At 57.6% G+C, this 15,382-nt stretch overlaps 1 protein-coding gene across 9 annotated transcripts in view; it reads left to right on the top strand.

The window, feature by feature from the left end:
* The window catches only part of DNM2 (dynamin 2), a 94,224-nt gene that overhangs the window by 64,712 nt on the left and 14,130 nt on the right, over positions 1-15,382 (top strand). For 6 of the 9 annotated variants that reach the window (XM_027085155.1, XM_027085156.1, XM_027085150.1 and 3 more), the window contains exons 11-15: positions 840-926; positions 3,177-3,247; positions 7,050-7,101; positions 8,045-8,056; positions 11,879-11,992. In XM_027085155.1, the coding sequence (XP_026940956.1) occupies positions 840-926; positions 3,177-3,247; positions 7,050-7,101; positions 8,045-8,056; positions 11,879-11,992 (336 nt within the window). The remainder of the gene's footprint in view (positions 1-839; positions 927-3,176; positions 3,248-7,049; positions 7,102-8,044; positions 8,057-11,878; positions 11,993-15,382) is intronic. The other 3 variants (XM_027085154.1, XM_027085152.1, XM_027085153.1) reach the window with 1 other exon arrangement.

The following is a 15,382-nucleotide window of genomic DNA, read 5'->3' as shown; positions in this document are numbered from 1 at the left end:
AAGGTGGTTTCCAAACTGCCACCAACGCGGTGAAACGCTTCGCCCGTGTGCTGGTCTGCGTGTTCTTACATCACAAGGCATCTGAGAATTTTTCAGAGTTCCTTGGCGGTCCAGTGGTTAGGACTCTGCAGTTCAGGTTTTGACCCCTGGTCGGGGAACTAAGATCTCACAAACCGTGTGGTGTAGCCAAAAAAGAAAATGGAATTTTTCCTCTAGTGATTTTGACCATTGGCTCAATTTTTCCCAACTCGTGGTCTTTCCCCAAACCATGGAAGGTGGGCTTCTGTGCGTTGGGTTGGTTGCTGCTGCAAAGGCTGGGGCAGTGGGGGTGCCAGAGGAGTGGATCCCAAAGGTGAGATGATTAGGAGCAGTTTCCCACCCCCCGCAAGGGAGTCCCTCCGAGGTCGATGGCCCAGATGCTGGCCCTCCCCCTATGCTAGAACGGGCGTTGCTGCGCACTCCTGAGCTGTGCTCAGGCCCTCGCCCTGGCGGCCCAGGGGCTTTAATTACACTGTGTCCTTGCTCTCACCCAGCACTTCAAGGGAGGGGGGTGGCTGTCACCCGCTTTCTCCACTTTCTGCCACTTTCCACCTCCGAGACGCATTCTCGAAAAGCACCTCTGCTTGTGTGCGGGCACCCTCTCGGTCTCTCCGGCCCACCGTCCCCTCACCGTCCCCTTCCTGTCTCCCGGCTGGAGCAGCTCTGAGACAGGAGCGGGGTGGGGAACCGGTGGGCACACTCCACGCCACGCCCCCCTCCTCCCATGTTCTCCGTTTGGCTCACTTTGCTGCCCAAGCCACGAGGACCCAGCCGACGCCGCCACTCTGCTCTCCCTCCAGCTCAGCTCCTACCCCCGGTTGCGAGAGGAGACCGAACGAATCGTCACCACTTACATCCGGGAACGGGAGGGGAGGACCAAGGACCAGGTACTGGCTTTTTGTTTCATTCTTCAGATACAGTTTATGTGCAGTAGATCTTGGTCGTGCAGTGTGAGTTTTTTTTGTTTGTTTGTTTTTTGCGGTACGCGGGCCTCTCACCGTTGTGGCCTCTCCTGTTGTGGAGCACAGGCTCCGGACGTGCAGGCTCAGCGGCCATGGCTCACGGGCCCAGCCGCTCCGCGGCATGTGGGATCTTCCCGGACCGGGGCGCGAACCCGTGTCCCCTGTATCATACGGCAGGCGGACTCTCAACCACTGCGCCACCAGGGAAGCCCTGTGGTAGCCTTTTGATCCTGTGTCCCATGCATTCAGGACTCATCCCTGTTGTTTGTGGTGTAGCCAAAGTGTGTCTCTTAGGACTGCCAAGTAGTGTTTCATGGTGCACGTGGACCACAGCCTGCTTATCCATTCACCCACCAGAACATGTTTGAGTGCTTTCTGTGTTTTCACACTGTCTTATGAAGACTGCATAAGCATACCCAAAGGCAGAGAGTGAGATGCCCCACACAGCCACAGTTCAAGTCTCACCTGTCACCTGCTCAGCCCAGGGCTGTCATCCTGCCTTCATGTGGCGCGACACCTGGTTTGGGTTATTTCCCCCACGGTGGTCCACTGTGTTCTCTCTCTCTCTCTCTCTTTTTTTTTTTTTAAATTGAAGTATAGTTGATTTCCAGTGTGTGCCAATCTCTGCAGTACAGCAAAGCGACTCAGTTATGCACATATAGATTTGCTTTATATATATATATATATATATATATATAATTTTCCATTGTGGTTTATCCCAGGAGATTGGCCACTGTTTATTCAAACTGGAACCGAAACAAGCCCACCTGTTGTATTTGGTTGTGAGATCACTGTTTAGAACAGCTCCTCTCCCCTTGACATTGACGGAGAAGAAACTTACTCATTTGTCCTTCACAGGGTCCCCCATTCCCTCGAAGCTTCTGTAACCTGGAAGTTTTGTGAAAAGCTTGAGAGATTCTAATTTGTTTTGTTGTCATGGTTGGCAAGAATGCTACTGTCCCTTCCATACACACCAGAGCCCCCGGTTGCCCCACTGTTGTCATGGCTGGGCTCTGGGGCAACAGGACTCAGACCTTTTAAACCAGTGACAGTGTCTCCCGTGGACGGAGCACCCCAGCATTTTCCAACAGCCCCCCAAGATCCGAGTGCCTGGCCCGCTTTATGCTTGAGGGTTCAGAGGCACAGTGAAGTGACAGGGCTGTTTAAGGGCCCGTGTCTTATCTGAGACGACATCCTGGCTGGCTGGTGTGTGCCTTTGTGCCCGTGTGTTTCATTTTAATGTCCTTACCTGGCCAAATTACTTTTGCCAGTTTTTTGTTTGTTTTTAATTTTACCTAAGTATAGTTTTTCTGTTTGTTTTTTTTAAATTTTATTTATTTTTGGCTGCGTTGGGTGTTCGTTGCTGCGTGCGGACTTTCTCTAGTTGCGGCGAGCGGGCGTTACTCTTCGTTGCGGTGCGCGGGCTTCTTATTGTGGTGGCTTCTCTTGTTGCAGAGCATGGGCTGTAGGCACGCGGGCTCAGTAGTTGTGGCTCGCGGGCTCTAGAGCAGGCTCAGTAGTTGTGGTGCACGGGCTTAGTTGCTCTGCAGCATGTGGGATCTTCCCAGACTAGGGATCGAACCCGTGTCCCCTGCATTGGCAGGTGGATTCTTAACCACTGCGCCACTAGGGAAGTCCTTTACTGAAGTATAGTTGATTTACAATGTTGTTTAATTTCTGCTGTACAGGAAAGTGATTCAGTTCTCCATGTATATACATTCTTTTTCATATTCTTTTCTGTTATGGTTTATCACAGGATATTCAATAGTTTCCACCTTTGCCGTTTTAATGAGGCACTTATAGCATGCCAGGCACTACTCTCAACGGGACATATTGTGACCTACGTAAGCCTTTGCAGTGAGGCCTTACTGCCCTACTCCAGGCCTCGGAGGCCGCACTTGTGGCTACCACATTGGGCTGCCTCACTCTGCTCTTTTGGCCCAGTCTTTCTCACTTGTGAGGCCTTGGTGTCTGGAAGCACCCATGCCCCCTTCCCCCTGCAGATGGACCCCAGGATATGGGAAGGAGTGGGTGGGTGATCACTCTTCTCCTAACTGGGAAACAGTGTGGTTGTTCCGGGGCACCCCCTGCTGGCGGGTGCGGGAAGTGCTCTGGCAGCAGCCCCTCCCTGCCACGCTGGGCTCTGTTCTCACCATGACCCCCGCTTTCCCCCAGATTCTTCTTCTGATCGACATCGAGCAGTCCTACATCAACACGAACCACGAAGACTTCATTGGATTTGCCAAGTATGTACTTTTCAAGATAGCGGCTGGTGGGGTGGCATGAGTGTCCACCCTCAGAGCCACACCTCGAGAAAGGCGGTCAAGTTGGGATTCCGCTGCTGGGCCGGGGCACGAAGGTCTCTCTGTCATGGGTCCCCAGGTGAAGCGCGGGGCCATCGGAGAACATCTGGAAGCTTTGCTGGGTAGCAGCGACCCCCCAGCCTCCTTGTCCCCAATGCACCTCCTGTGGGGCACCCCCATGGTTAGTTTAAGGAGGAAAGGGCGGTCCAGTGGTCAGAGACTTCAAGAAAGGGCAAGGCTAACTAGCGTTCACTGCTTCCTTTGCTGCAGGGCTTCTCAGAGCCTTTCGTAGACTCACGTGCAGCTTTCCCAGTCTCCCCCACGTGCACTGGGCCCTTTCACTGAGCCTCTCAGGGGCTCAGGGCTCCAGGGGCTGCTCTTGGGGAAGTGCTGCCAGGATTTGCATGGCTTTTGTCCATATGCTGTAGATTTAAAACTAGAACCTTCCACGGCACCCGGATAAGGGGCCAGAAGAGCAGGGCGCTGATTTCAGCAGGATATAAATATAAATGCTGGTGGCCTCCAGTGTCACCCGCTGATGCCATCAGCCCCCCGCCTCGGTGAGTATCACACAGATTGTTCTGATGGCTCGCGAAGGTCCTCTTTCCGGAGCCTGATAGAATAACAGGCGGTTGGTAGCCAGCGTCCTTGTATTTGTTTAGCCGGTATCGCTGGTGTGCTTTCATTGCACCAGGCCCTGTGAGAACAGCAGTGAGCAGGCCCAGACCCAGGTCCCCACCCTGAAAGGAAGGTCCTGCGCCAGGGACAGAGCTGCCCCCAGGCAGTTAAGACACAGTGTGGTCAGTGCCGGGGTGGGGCTGTCCACCGCCCGTGGGAGTCCGGAGGGTGGCCTTGTGGCCTGGCCTTGGGGGTGCAGGGAGGAAGGGGCTAGCAGGCTGGGCATGAGGGTCTTCCCGTCCAGGGTCTCTGCTGGCTGAGTAGTTCCCTGGGTAGACATTCATCAGTGCACTCAGCTCTTCTGTGCTGGACACGTGGTTGGTGAGTGGAATGAATGAATGAGTGAACGAATGAATGAGGGGCATGATTAGAAGCTGCTGCCCCAGCCCAGGTGAGCTGAGGGCCCCGGCCGGACTGTCCCCGCTGTGGGGAAGGCTGAGGGGCCCTGGCCGGGCACTGCCCCTCAGGCTGGGCTCGCAGCCCCACTTGCTCCTGCTCCCCCAGCAGCCGGGTGTGTGGGGCCTGGAAACGCCGGTCCCCCTTTTCACGTTGCTGCTGTTTTCCTCACCTTGATGTCTCTGCTTCTCACACTTCATCCACAGTTCCTTCTCACAATCTCTCCTGTTTTTCCTTTGACCACTCCACTCTTTCCTCTGGATTCCTGGGCCTTCCCACTTCCCCCAGCTGTTACTATACTGAACAGCTGGTGACCGGGTGGGTATTGCCTGCTGTGTGCCTTTTCCCTAGTGTGTGAACGGGGGACGCCCTGGCTGGGGGCGGGGCCCAGGGTGCCAGGCTCCACCCGGCCCAGGCCCAGGCCCAGGCCCCGGCCCTGGGTGGGATGTCGCAGGGGCCCCCGGAATAGCCACGGAGCACTGCCTTTGTCCTAGGATGGTGAACAAGCCAGACTTGGGCCTTGCCTTTTCAGAACCCCGAGGCTGAGAACCCACACGCTGTCGTTAAGCCAGTTCTCATAAGGAGGATGACAGTGGGAAAGGAGGGCAGGTGGAGGGGCTGTGGGAGAGGGCAGTGAGGGATGAGGCTTGGACAGACCTTCCCAAGGAAGTCATGACAGCCAGGCGGTGGGGCCGGAGCGGAGCGGGGTCAGAGAGCACTGGAGACAGGGAAGGAAGGCTGAGAAGCCGGAGCATGAAGGCCAAGGCAAGGTGGAGGGGTGAGGTCACTGCCTCGTCACAGGAGGGCCTCAGGCCAAGGGGAGCACTTTGGATTTTCCCCCCAGCACACACCACACACACACACACACACACACACACACCACACAGACAGACACACACACACACCACACACACAGAGACACAGACACACACACACATGGGCACACCATACTCACACAGACACACACACGCGCGCACCCCCCCCCCACACCACCACCCCCACACACATGCGCACACCACACACACACACAGACACATGCGTACACCACACACACACACCACACACCACACACACACCACACACACACACACACATACACACACCACACACAGACACACATACACACACCACACACACCACACACATAGACACAGACACACCACACACACAGACACACATACACATGCGTACACCACACACACACACACACAGACACACACACACACACACACACACACACACACACACACACACACACACACACACACACACAAAGGAGGCAAGGGAAAGAGGGGCTGCGAGTCATGTGTGAGACCCAGGAAGCCCTTAGGAGGTAGAGCATCTGGGACCTCACCAGCACCCAGACATCACTGTGAGTGGCTTAGCTCTGTGTCCTTCAGACACTATTGATCCACCTCCTTGCTGTGCATAGAAGTTCTGGGGTGTTTTCTCACTGCCCTCAAAACACTAAAAACAAGGCCCAGAGAAAAAGTCCTTGTAGTGAATATATTGATCTTAGGGAAATCAGTGGATAAATTCCACTTCCATTCTTTTCTTTTTTTTCTGAGCCACACGGCATGTGGGAATCTTAGTTCCCTGACCAGAGATTGAACCCATGCCCCCTGCAGTGGATGCGCGGAATCTTAACCACTGGACCGGCAGGGAAGTCCCTCATTTCCATTCTTAATGTTCCACCGTTTACTGATCTAGGAACAGAAGCCTACTTCCTTAACATACACACACACACACACACACACACGCGCGCGCGCGCACACACACTACCTTATCCAACAACCAGCTTGAACTTTAAGGTAACATCCCAGAGGCATTCAGTAAAGGAATTAAACAAGATGTTTTGCCTTTTCATGTTGTTTCAAAAGTTCCAGCTAAAACAATATGATAAGAAAAGACAATATGACCCCTAAGTAACAGGAGTTAACAGTTGGTTGCCGGTGGTGATAATGATGGTCCGAGTAGAAAATATATTAGGACAAACAAGGGAGCTGAGTAGGTGCCCACGTACAAAATAAAGGAGACTTCGTCTGTCTGTTGTGAACTAGCCAGGAAACAACATAGATGAAGAAGTAAAGAGATCTGGGACTATAGGTAAATAAGGGACCTTGCAGAAACACATTGACCTTGACTGTCCTCTGACTTGGGTCAGGAGCCATCCAAGATGAGTAGCGTTTTCATGGCGAGCAGCTGTCCCATAGCCTCATCTCCCAGTCTGGATGGCCCCGTGGTCAGAGCCGCTCTGGGCCTCGTGCCCGGGCCAGGATGGGAGGAGAAAGCGGGAAGAAGCCTCAAGTTTGAGCCCCCAAACACTGAAGGTTACTCTGAAGCCAGCATGGCTACCTCCCAGCCACTTGGGAATCCAGCTTCCCATGCCCCCTCTTGGAAGTACCAGGACCCAGTGACTCCTAGAAATAGCTGGCGCTCTCAGGAGTGGCCGAGATCAGGGATGAGAAGTCAGGGTTTAATTTGGTATCTCGTTCGTTCCATGAGCCCGCTCTCTTTCCCTTGGGCAGCCCTTCGTACACGGGGGGCTTCTCTCTGCCTCTGCCCTTGGCCCCCACTCAGGAGAGAACCCCACCTGGGCCACGAGGGCCTCTTGCTCCTCGTCCCTCATGGGCTTCCTGCCGCATGAGCTGTCTCTGTGCTTTGGTTTCAGCGCCCAGCAGAGGAGCACCCAGCTGAACAAGAAGAGAGCCATCCCCAACCAGGTAACTGCCCACCCCTGCACCCTCCGCGGCCCGCAGCTCCACCCTCGGGGGTGGGAGGGCACTAAGGGACCACCAGGCCCAGCGATGGCACCTGGCTCATAGCATGTCCCGCCAGAAACCCCCACCCCCACCCCTCCAGCTTCTCAAATCCACTTAGGTTTTAATATTTTGGGAAACCGGTCTTTGAGCGGCAGCTCTGGCAGGGCCTAGGGGGCAGATTTGCAGAAGGCCCTGTCTGACATCCAAGGCCACGGCTAGAACTTGACACTAAGGAGGGGGGCAGCCCAGTCCCTCTGGTGTCTGCAGCCACATTGGGTTCCCGGGCCCAGCCCTGGAGACTCGGAGCCTGGGGGGAGGCTGGTTGTGACAGGCAGGTCTGGGGAGCCTGGGGGTGCTTTGATCCCCATACCTGGGGAAACCCAGAGCTGTATGGGGGGTTCTCCACCTTGATGTCATGCCCCAGCCAGAGGCCTTGTGAAGTAAGAACAGCTTTATATAGGCCAGTATTAGGTGCCCTTTTTTTTTTTTTTCCTGCTTAAGAAAACACATCATCTTTGCAAAAATTTCTGCCGGTGTCCCCTGCCTTCTCCACATCGGGCGGGGGTGGGGATGGGGGCTCTGCTCTTTATCTTGCACGATGACAGAGCCCTCTGGAAAAGAAGGGTGTAACCACTGCATGATTTTTTTTTGCGCTTGCCATAGGTAATACATATATTGTTGCTTTTTCATTTCGGGAGATGATAATGAATTAAATATTAACACCATGAATATAATTAATAGCATGTAATTTTTTTTTCTTTTGCTGTTTTCTCCCCCTGCTCTTCTCTCTCCTCATTTTTGTGCCTTTCCTGCTTTTTCTCCATCCCCTCATGTCCCTTACGTCTCTTTTCCTCCGCCTGCTCTTCTTTGATTTCCCCACAACCCTAACTTTGCATTTTCAAAGGGGGAGATCTTGGTAAGTACTCACTTAGTGTGGTAGCAAACATTAGAGAACTTGGTAGTGGTGGAGACCATGCCACCCCATAATATCCCCTCCCCCCGCCCCCGCCAAAAATAAATAAATAAATAACAGAACAACTAAAAATCCAGCTAACCTTTAAAAACCTCTGCCGTGGCTGCCGCCTGCCAGGCTTCGTGTTGCCCTGGGCTAAGCTGACTCACACAGACACTAACCTGACCACTGCTCCCATCTGGCGCCCACCCCTCCAGCCCATTCCTGACACGGTTTCCTAGTTTCCTGTAGGTCAGGGATGGCAAATACTCAGCTAACACCCCAGGCCTTTCTCCCTTCACCTCCCTGGCCGGGGATGATTTTGCTCAAGCCCTGCAAGAGCTTATTCTTGCCACTGCCACCACTCTGTTTCCAGACAACACCATGCAGAAATTTTCCCCTCCTGCACTCAAGGCAGACATTCTTAATTGATCCAGCACTCTTTTCCTTGTACCTCTCTCCTGTCCTGTGCCCCTGGCAGACATCACTAATTGATCCTGGCATTTTTGTTTCCTAAGCATGTCACTACTCCGCATTCCGTGGCAGATGTGACTAACTGGTCAAGGAATTTTTTCCCCCATGTGATAGCTTTGCACGTGATACCCCTCCTGTACCTGTGACAGACATTGATCAGGGGACTCTCTCCTGGATGCTGCCACTATCCTCCTGCCTCCATAGCAGATACGATGATTGATTAGGCTGTTCTGTTGCACTTGCCCCTGTCCCTTTGCCAATGGCAAACATCACTAATTGATCCTAGTGTCCTTTCCCACAGTGCCCAGAATTCTCACCACAGTGCTACCCATTGATTGGCGAATGGTATTTGCCATCCCTGTTTTAGGTAACACCTCCTCTCTGTGTGTGGCCCAGCCCAGCCCGGCAGGGAGCGGGCAATGCCCACTTCTGAGAGTTGAGCTCTTTTCAAGGTGATTGCCTTTGGGCAGCTGGCTTCCGCCCCAGCTCTCCACCTTGGAGACCATGGCCTGCGCCACCAGCCCTAACCGAGGCCTCCTTCTCCCGGGTTCTCTCCCCCCACACTGGGCGGGCCCTACTGCTGCCCTCTGGCAGGGATCTTCTGGTGACCCCGGGATCTTTCCAGTAGCTGAGCTGAACCCCTAACAGGACCTGGAAGATGCAGAAGAGGCCAAAGCTTGCCATGGTTGGGGGCGGTTGCGGGAGGAATGGATCGTCCTTGGGCCCATGGTTCCCACTTTCCCATGTGTCACCCCAATCCCCTTTGAATGGTTTCTTCCCTCCAAACAGCCCAGAGGCATGTTTCTCCCCACACCCACACCCTGAGAAGTTTAGTCATTCTTTTCCTGCCAGATTCCACACCCCTAGCCACGAAGCCCAGCCCTGCCGTGTGCGTGGCTGTGGCTCCTGGGTCTTCCAGCCATGGTTTCCATCCCTGCCCAGGCGACTCACCCAGGGAGGAGGAGGTGGGCCCCAGCTGCGTCACTTCTCCTGGCAGCCCTTCCTCCCGCCCCCGGCATGCCTGCCCCCCGGAGCACGGGAACCCCGCCTGCCTCTTCTATCTCCCCAGCTGACCCTACTCCCGCCGCCCCAGCCCCCCTTTTCTAAGCCCAGTCCCTTGGGCACAAATCTGGCTTTTGGATGAGAAGGCCCGACCACTCCTTTTCCTCTAGACTCAGCGCCTGTGTCTGCCACCGGCAGCTTGCCCCTCCCCAGGGCGGGATTTTGTCTCTGAATCCCCTTGGGCTCCCACACAGGCAGCTCTCTGGGTGGCTCAAGGGCAGAGGGACCTGAGGGGGGGCAGTGCTTCTCCAGGCCTAGCTAGCAACCTCCTGCCCCAAGGCTCAGAGGTGCCATTTCCAGCAGGGCCGCATGCCCTGGAGCATGACAAGGGCCCCATCTGCTAGCTTTGACCTCTACCTGACCCAGGGTGGAGGCAGGCGAGCCAGCTCGGCCACCAAGGGGTTGCGGTGGGGGGCACATCTGCCCCCTTGGGAACGAGGCTGGGCCTAGAAGCGTGGAGGCCTTGCCATATGAGGACTTCTTCTCTGGGGAGCACCCAACACACACAGCCTCCCCCCTGCCCCCGGCTGTCGATCAATGACTGAAGTTTAGAAGCACCCACTCTAGACCTGGACTAAGACAAGGCAGGCCCTACCCTGCCCCTGGGGGAGCGAGGAACAGGCGGGGACAGGCACCCACGCAGCTCTGGAGATGCAGGGGCTCCTTCCGCCCCCGGCCTGATCACCCGTCCCACTTTGCCCGGGACTGAGGGCATTCCCAGGACTTTGAGGACTAAGCCTAGGGACCTCCTGGACAAGCCAGGGCGGGTCGGTCACCCTGCTGCCAGGACTGAGACCGTGACTTCGTTGGGGCTGACAGTCTCTGCCTGCTGCCTGACGGCCGCAAGACTCCCAGGTGCTGTCCCGTCATCCCAGGGAGGGCTGCCAGGTGGCATTTCAACGGTGGCACAGCCTGGGCAGGGACTTCTATGTGGTGCAGAGGTCCCTGGCCACTCTGTGGCCGTCTCTGCCTTCCTGGTCTCTGAGACTTAAGAGCTCATTTCCAGCCACAGGCGGGTGGTGGCCCAGTGAAGATTTGGTGTGCCTGGTGGCAGGACAGAGTCGACAGGATGAAGGCCCTCTTGAGCCGCATCCACTAGGGAGGCATGTGGGCCCCAGAGGCAGCCCCAAAGCCCTACCCCACCCTGGGGGTACAGCGCCAGCCCTTCCCCGCTGTCCATGGCCACGGGCAGCCCACCTCCTGCAGCTTAGCCCAGTTTGTCGCTGCCTTGGCCCCGGGTGTCCCTGCCTACGCAGACTCGTGCTTCCCGCCGCCCCGGGATCCCCAGTCCAGAGTGGTGGGAGGCTCCATCCCACAAGCGCCTCCATGGCCCGGGGAACATGGGAGTGTGGCCTCCCCCAGGCTACCTGCGTTTAGCTGTCAGGTGAGTCCCCCACGCAGGCCTGGGTTCCGTCTCCTGCTCAGATGACAGCAGTGGCCAGACGAGCCCCATATAGGGGGTCTCACAGCCCAGAACCCGGGTGTGCCAGTCAGAGAAAAGTGGGACCACGTGGCTTAAAGCCAGAGTGGGGCATGATCCTTGGCGGGTCCCCTGGGCTCAAACTTTTGTCCCCAGCCCTCTGGGTGGAGGAGTCTCTTCATCCTCGTATTCTGAAAAGAGCCTGTGGGGAGGGGAGCCCTGGGGCGGGGGCTGGCCTCGACTCCTGGTCAGAGCAGGTCCCTGTGCCCACCGAGCGCCTGCCTGGGTGAGCCGGGCAGCAGAATCAAGCCTCTGCCCGTTGCCTGGGCGACTCCTCCAGCTCTACATCCACAGCCGCCTTCCACAGGGCACGAGGGGCAGGGCCCAAGGGTGTCGCTGGTACCGCGTCTCACCAAGACAAGTGTGATTCCTTCAGTCACATCCAACGTGACATGGCCCCCCCCCCCACAAGCCTGGGATGCCCTCCTCTGGGCCCCTTCCAGCTGGGAGTACCTTTTGCCACCTGTGCTAATTCAACCTAACCCCAAGCGCAGAGGGGCTCCCCAGGGACCCAGTTCCCAATCACCCTGGGGACTGTGAGTGAGTCCACGTCCGCCCGCCCGAGGGCCCCACGTTGGTCTCCGTTGGGAAGTGCTTGGGGCAAGGTGGCCTGGAATCGGGGTGCCTGGCTTTGGGCTGGAGGTGTCTCTGCCGTGGTCCCCGTTTTCCCGCCTTGCTAGGGGCGAGGGTGCTGGCCACCGCGCTGGGGCAGGCCGGGCTGGCTGGGTGGTGGCCGCTGTCCCCTGCTGAGCCCCGCCCTCCCCCCCCAGGTGATCCGCAGGGGCTGGCTGACCATCAACAACATCAGCCTGATGAAGGGCGGCTCCAAGGAGTACTGGTTTGTGCTGACGGCCGAGTCACTGTCCTGGTACAAGGATGAGGAGGTGAGTGGCTGGCAGGCGTGGGACGGTTGGGTAATGGTGGGTCGTGCTCTCCACACCTCCCTCCTCTGGGTGGCACTCCCTCAACTTACTGCTCGTTCGGGAAAGGCTCCCTGAGCGCCACCATACCCCAAAGCTTACCATTAGGATGGTATCAGCCAGGGCCGCAGGGTGTCCAAAGGCACTGTGCATCATATCCGAGCCCCTCACGGCCCCCCGTGCGGTCGTGCCTCGTGGGGGCTGGGCTCCCTGAGGAGGAAAGGGGCACGGGGGAGGCTCCAAACTGATCCCACCCTTCAAAATCATGGCAAGGTGGGGGCTTTCAGAGGGGGCACGGCCTGGGGTCGGGGACTCAGGTTCACGCTGAGGCTGCTGGGGTTCCATTTTCTACAGCTAACCCAGGCTCAGCCAGGCCCTTAGCCTCTCTGGGCCTCAGTTTCCCCATCCGTGAAGTGAGGTAGAACGGCCCTTGCATCTTTGAGGTGCTCCGTCACGGTGTCTGTCTTGAGATCATTCCACATGTGCTTGGCCTCCTCAGAAGGATGAGGGAGGCCTCTGGGAACAGCACCAGGAATAATAAGCACAGGGGGTGGTGTTGCACGTTGCCTCGTGCCATGGTCTCCCTGAGCCTGTGGACGGGGCTGTGAGTGAGTGCACCCCTGTTCCCTGGCCCAGCGGGCAGCCCCACCGGGTGCTGCCGTGCAGGTCCCTCCTCCGCCTCGGCCCATCCTCCCGTCCTGAGTGGCCCATTTCGTGGCTTAGTTCTCTTAACAGAACGACAGTACTGTGGCTTAGTGGCCTGGGAGTGAAGCCACTCCTCTGGTGTGACTGTCTGTTGCCACTCTGACACAGGCTTCCAGGGGCCACCAGCGAGGGCCAGTGTGTTTCTCTGGGTTGCCCTGTGAGAGATAACACAGGCACTCCCTGTCGTCAAGGTGGTGTTAGGTGGCTCTCGATTTGCATCTGTGACAGAGGTCCCAAATGAAGGCACTTACAGAGGTGGTCTGTTTCTTGCCCGCCCGGCGAGCTTGGCAGCCCTGTGCCATGAGGCTGGCCAGGGCCCTGGCTCCGCCTCCCCCATGGCCATCGTAACACATAGCTCCTCCTCGTGGTCCAGGATGGCTGCCCCGTGCCCATCACCACGTGGCCACAGGAGGGAAGGAGGTGCCTGACAAGGAAGGCACACGCATCCCTCTGCACACATGCTCCGGGATCTTTGCTTCCGCTCTGTGCTTTGCCCACATGGGATGGCACAGCCTCCAGCCCGGCCCAGGTGCCCCCAGAGGAGAGGCCGGGCTTCTCTGGTCGCCCCTGGAGCTGCCCTACCTGGCTCTCCCCCCTTGGGGTTTTGGGGTGACCCCCACACCTGGGGCTTCACTGGCAGCTGACCCCATCCCGGGACAGACAGGCCTGTGCCCAACCATGTGTATTTCCACCCAGGCTCAGAGACAAGACAGGTAGAACTCTGTTGGCGCCCCTGGGTAGCCCTGTCTTGTTTATGAAGCCCCTGCCCTGTGCCAGGCTCACTGGCTGGGAGAGCCTGCCGTGGTCCCACACGGAGGGCATCGTCTTCTTCCTCCTCCTCAGTAGATACTCACATTCCTTTTGTCAGGGAAGGAAACTGAGGTTCTGAGCAGTGACTTGCCCCCATGTCACGGAGTGGGGAAGTGTCCCCATGCGGTGGGTAGAGGACACGGGCTCCCTGACCCGAGGCACCTCAGCCCCACACCTGGACCACTCCCCACTGCCCAGGCAGGAAGCAGTTCCCACAAGTGGCGGGTGTTTAAGAGTAGAATGTCATCATCCCACTCCCTGTGAGGCCAGAGGCTCACCGCTGGAATGTTGTGAAGGCTTGGGAGCCCCGAGTCCCCCAAGGGACCTTGTCTGGGTGGCTGCTTCTAAACTGGGGTTGTCCAGGACCCTGGCGCCTTCCTGGGTCGAGATGCAGAGGGAGGGTGGGTGGGACTGGGCATTCCTCAAGGAACCTGCGTGGCCAGATCCGCTCCTCAAAATGGCCGGGGTGCAGTGTGGGTGGGGATGACGCTTGCACTTTTTCTCCCTCTCTTTCCTCCCCCGCAGTCTGAAGCTCAGTCTGCTCTGTGCTGCATCAGCTGTCAGATAAGCTGAGAGCTGGTTCGCACCTTTGGGCTTTGGGGGTCCCCGGGGCAGGAATGCCGGGCCTCGGGCGGTTGGAGAGGGGGCTTCTGGGCCCAAACCCTAGCCTGGCGATTCGCTGTATGGCATCATCGGGAGCTCAGTTTTTGACTTAAGGAGGGGCCCTTCGTTTCTTCTTCATCTAGGGGTTGAAAGCAGGAGCCCCAGACCCTCCCTCGGGGCCCCAGAGCAGAGGCAGGGGCAGTGCTGGGAGGAGGGTCGAGTGCCGCCGGCGGTAATGAGAACCAGCAGACCTGTGAATGGGGCCCTGTGTACACCCCAGACACAGAGCTGCCTGAGATTGGGGAGGGGCAGTCGCGAAATCCTGTCTGTCTGTCTGTCCGTCCCCCGCCCTCCCCCCTCCCCGCCAAGTTAGGATCCCAGCAAGGGCCCTGAAAATCACACAACAGGGTGGCCACCCCCGGGGTCAGGCCACCATCGTAGAGAAGCCTCAGAGAGAGGCAAGACACCATATTTCTTTATTAAAAAAAATAAACAAGAGGAGGTGGTTACTGGAGGGTAGGAATAGGAGACTGATTCCACCAGAGCCCCCGACCCCTCAGCCGGTGTCGGGGCTCTCTTTGCCTCTGCCCGGCGCCTCTTTTCCTCCCCGGCGCCCGCCCCCGCCCAAGCCCTTCTTCTTTATTCCAGAATCTTCTGTCCAGGCCTCCAGCCTGTGGGGAGGAGGGCGGTGGGCAGTGGCACTCACCTCCTGGTCTGCCTCGCTGCGTGGGTGGCAGCAAGTTTGGGTGGGGGGCCCATCCTGACGCGCCGCTCGCCCGAGCCCAGCCTAACCAATGTGCAGACTACTGTACACATTCAGAGCCCCCTGAACAGGTAGTCTGAACACTGGGTTGGCGGGGCCGGCTGTCTGTCCTGCGGGCCCCCTGGGCAGCAGCAGGGCCACAGCGCCCCAGCACCTCCGAGCAGGCGAGGAACCCACTGGTCCGCCCGCGACGATCTGCTTCGTCTCTTCTGACGTGGCACGGCCAGGGCCAGCGCGCATCTGGAGAAAGTTGTGGGTTTTCAGGAAATCCTAAGGAGGCGGGGTGGGGGGGCGGGGGGGAGGGCGGGGGGGTTGGGAGGGAGGGTTTGGGTCTGTGGCCTCTGTGTGCAGGAGAAGGTCTCTTTGGGGGTGGGGGCGGGGTACATGCACGCCTCCGTGTCTGTGTGGTGTGTGTTTGTGTCGTGCGTGTGTGTGTGTGTGTGTGTGTGTGTGTGTGTGTGTGTGTGTGTGTG

This window comes from Aethalodelphis obliquidens, unplaced genomic scaffold (assembly GCF_003676395.1).
Source record: "Aethalodelphis obliquidens isolate GAN/ISIS:26980383/991018 unplaced genomic scaffold, ASM367639v1 scaffold53, whole genome shotgun sequence".
NCBI lineage: Eukaryota > Metazoa > Chordata > Mammalia > Artiodactyla > Delphinidae > Aethalodelphis > Aethalodelphis obliquidens.
Note: the sequence above shows the minus strand (reverse complement) of the source record. Positions and strands in the feature narration are given on the sequence as shown.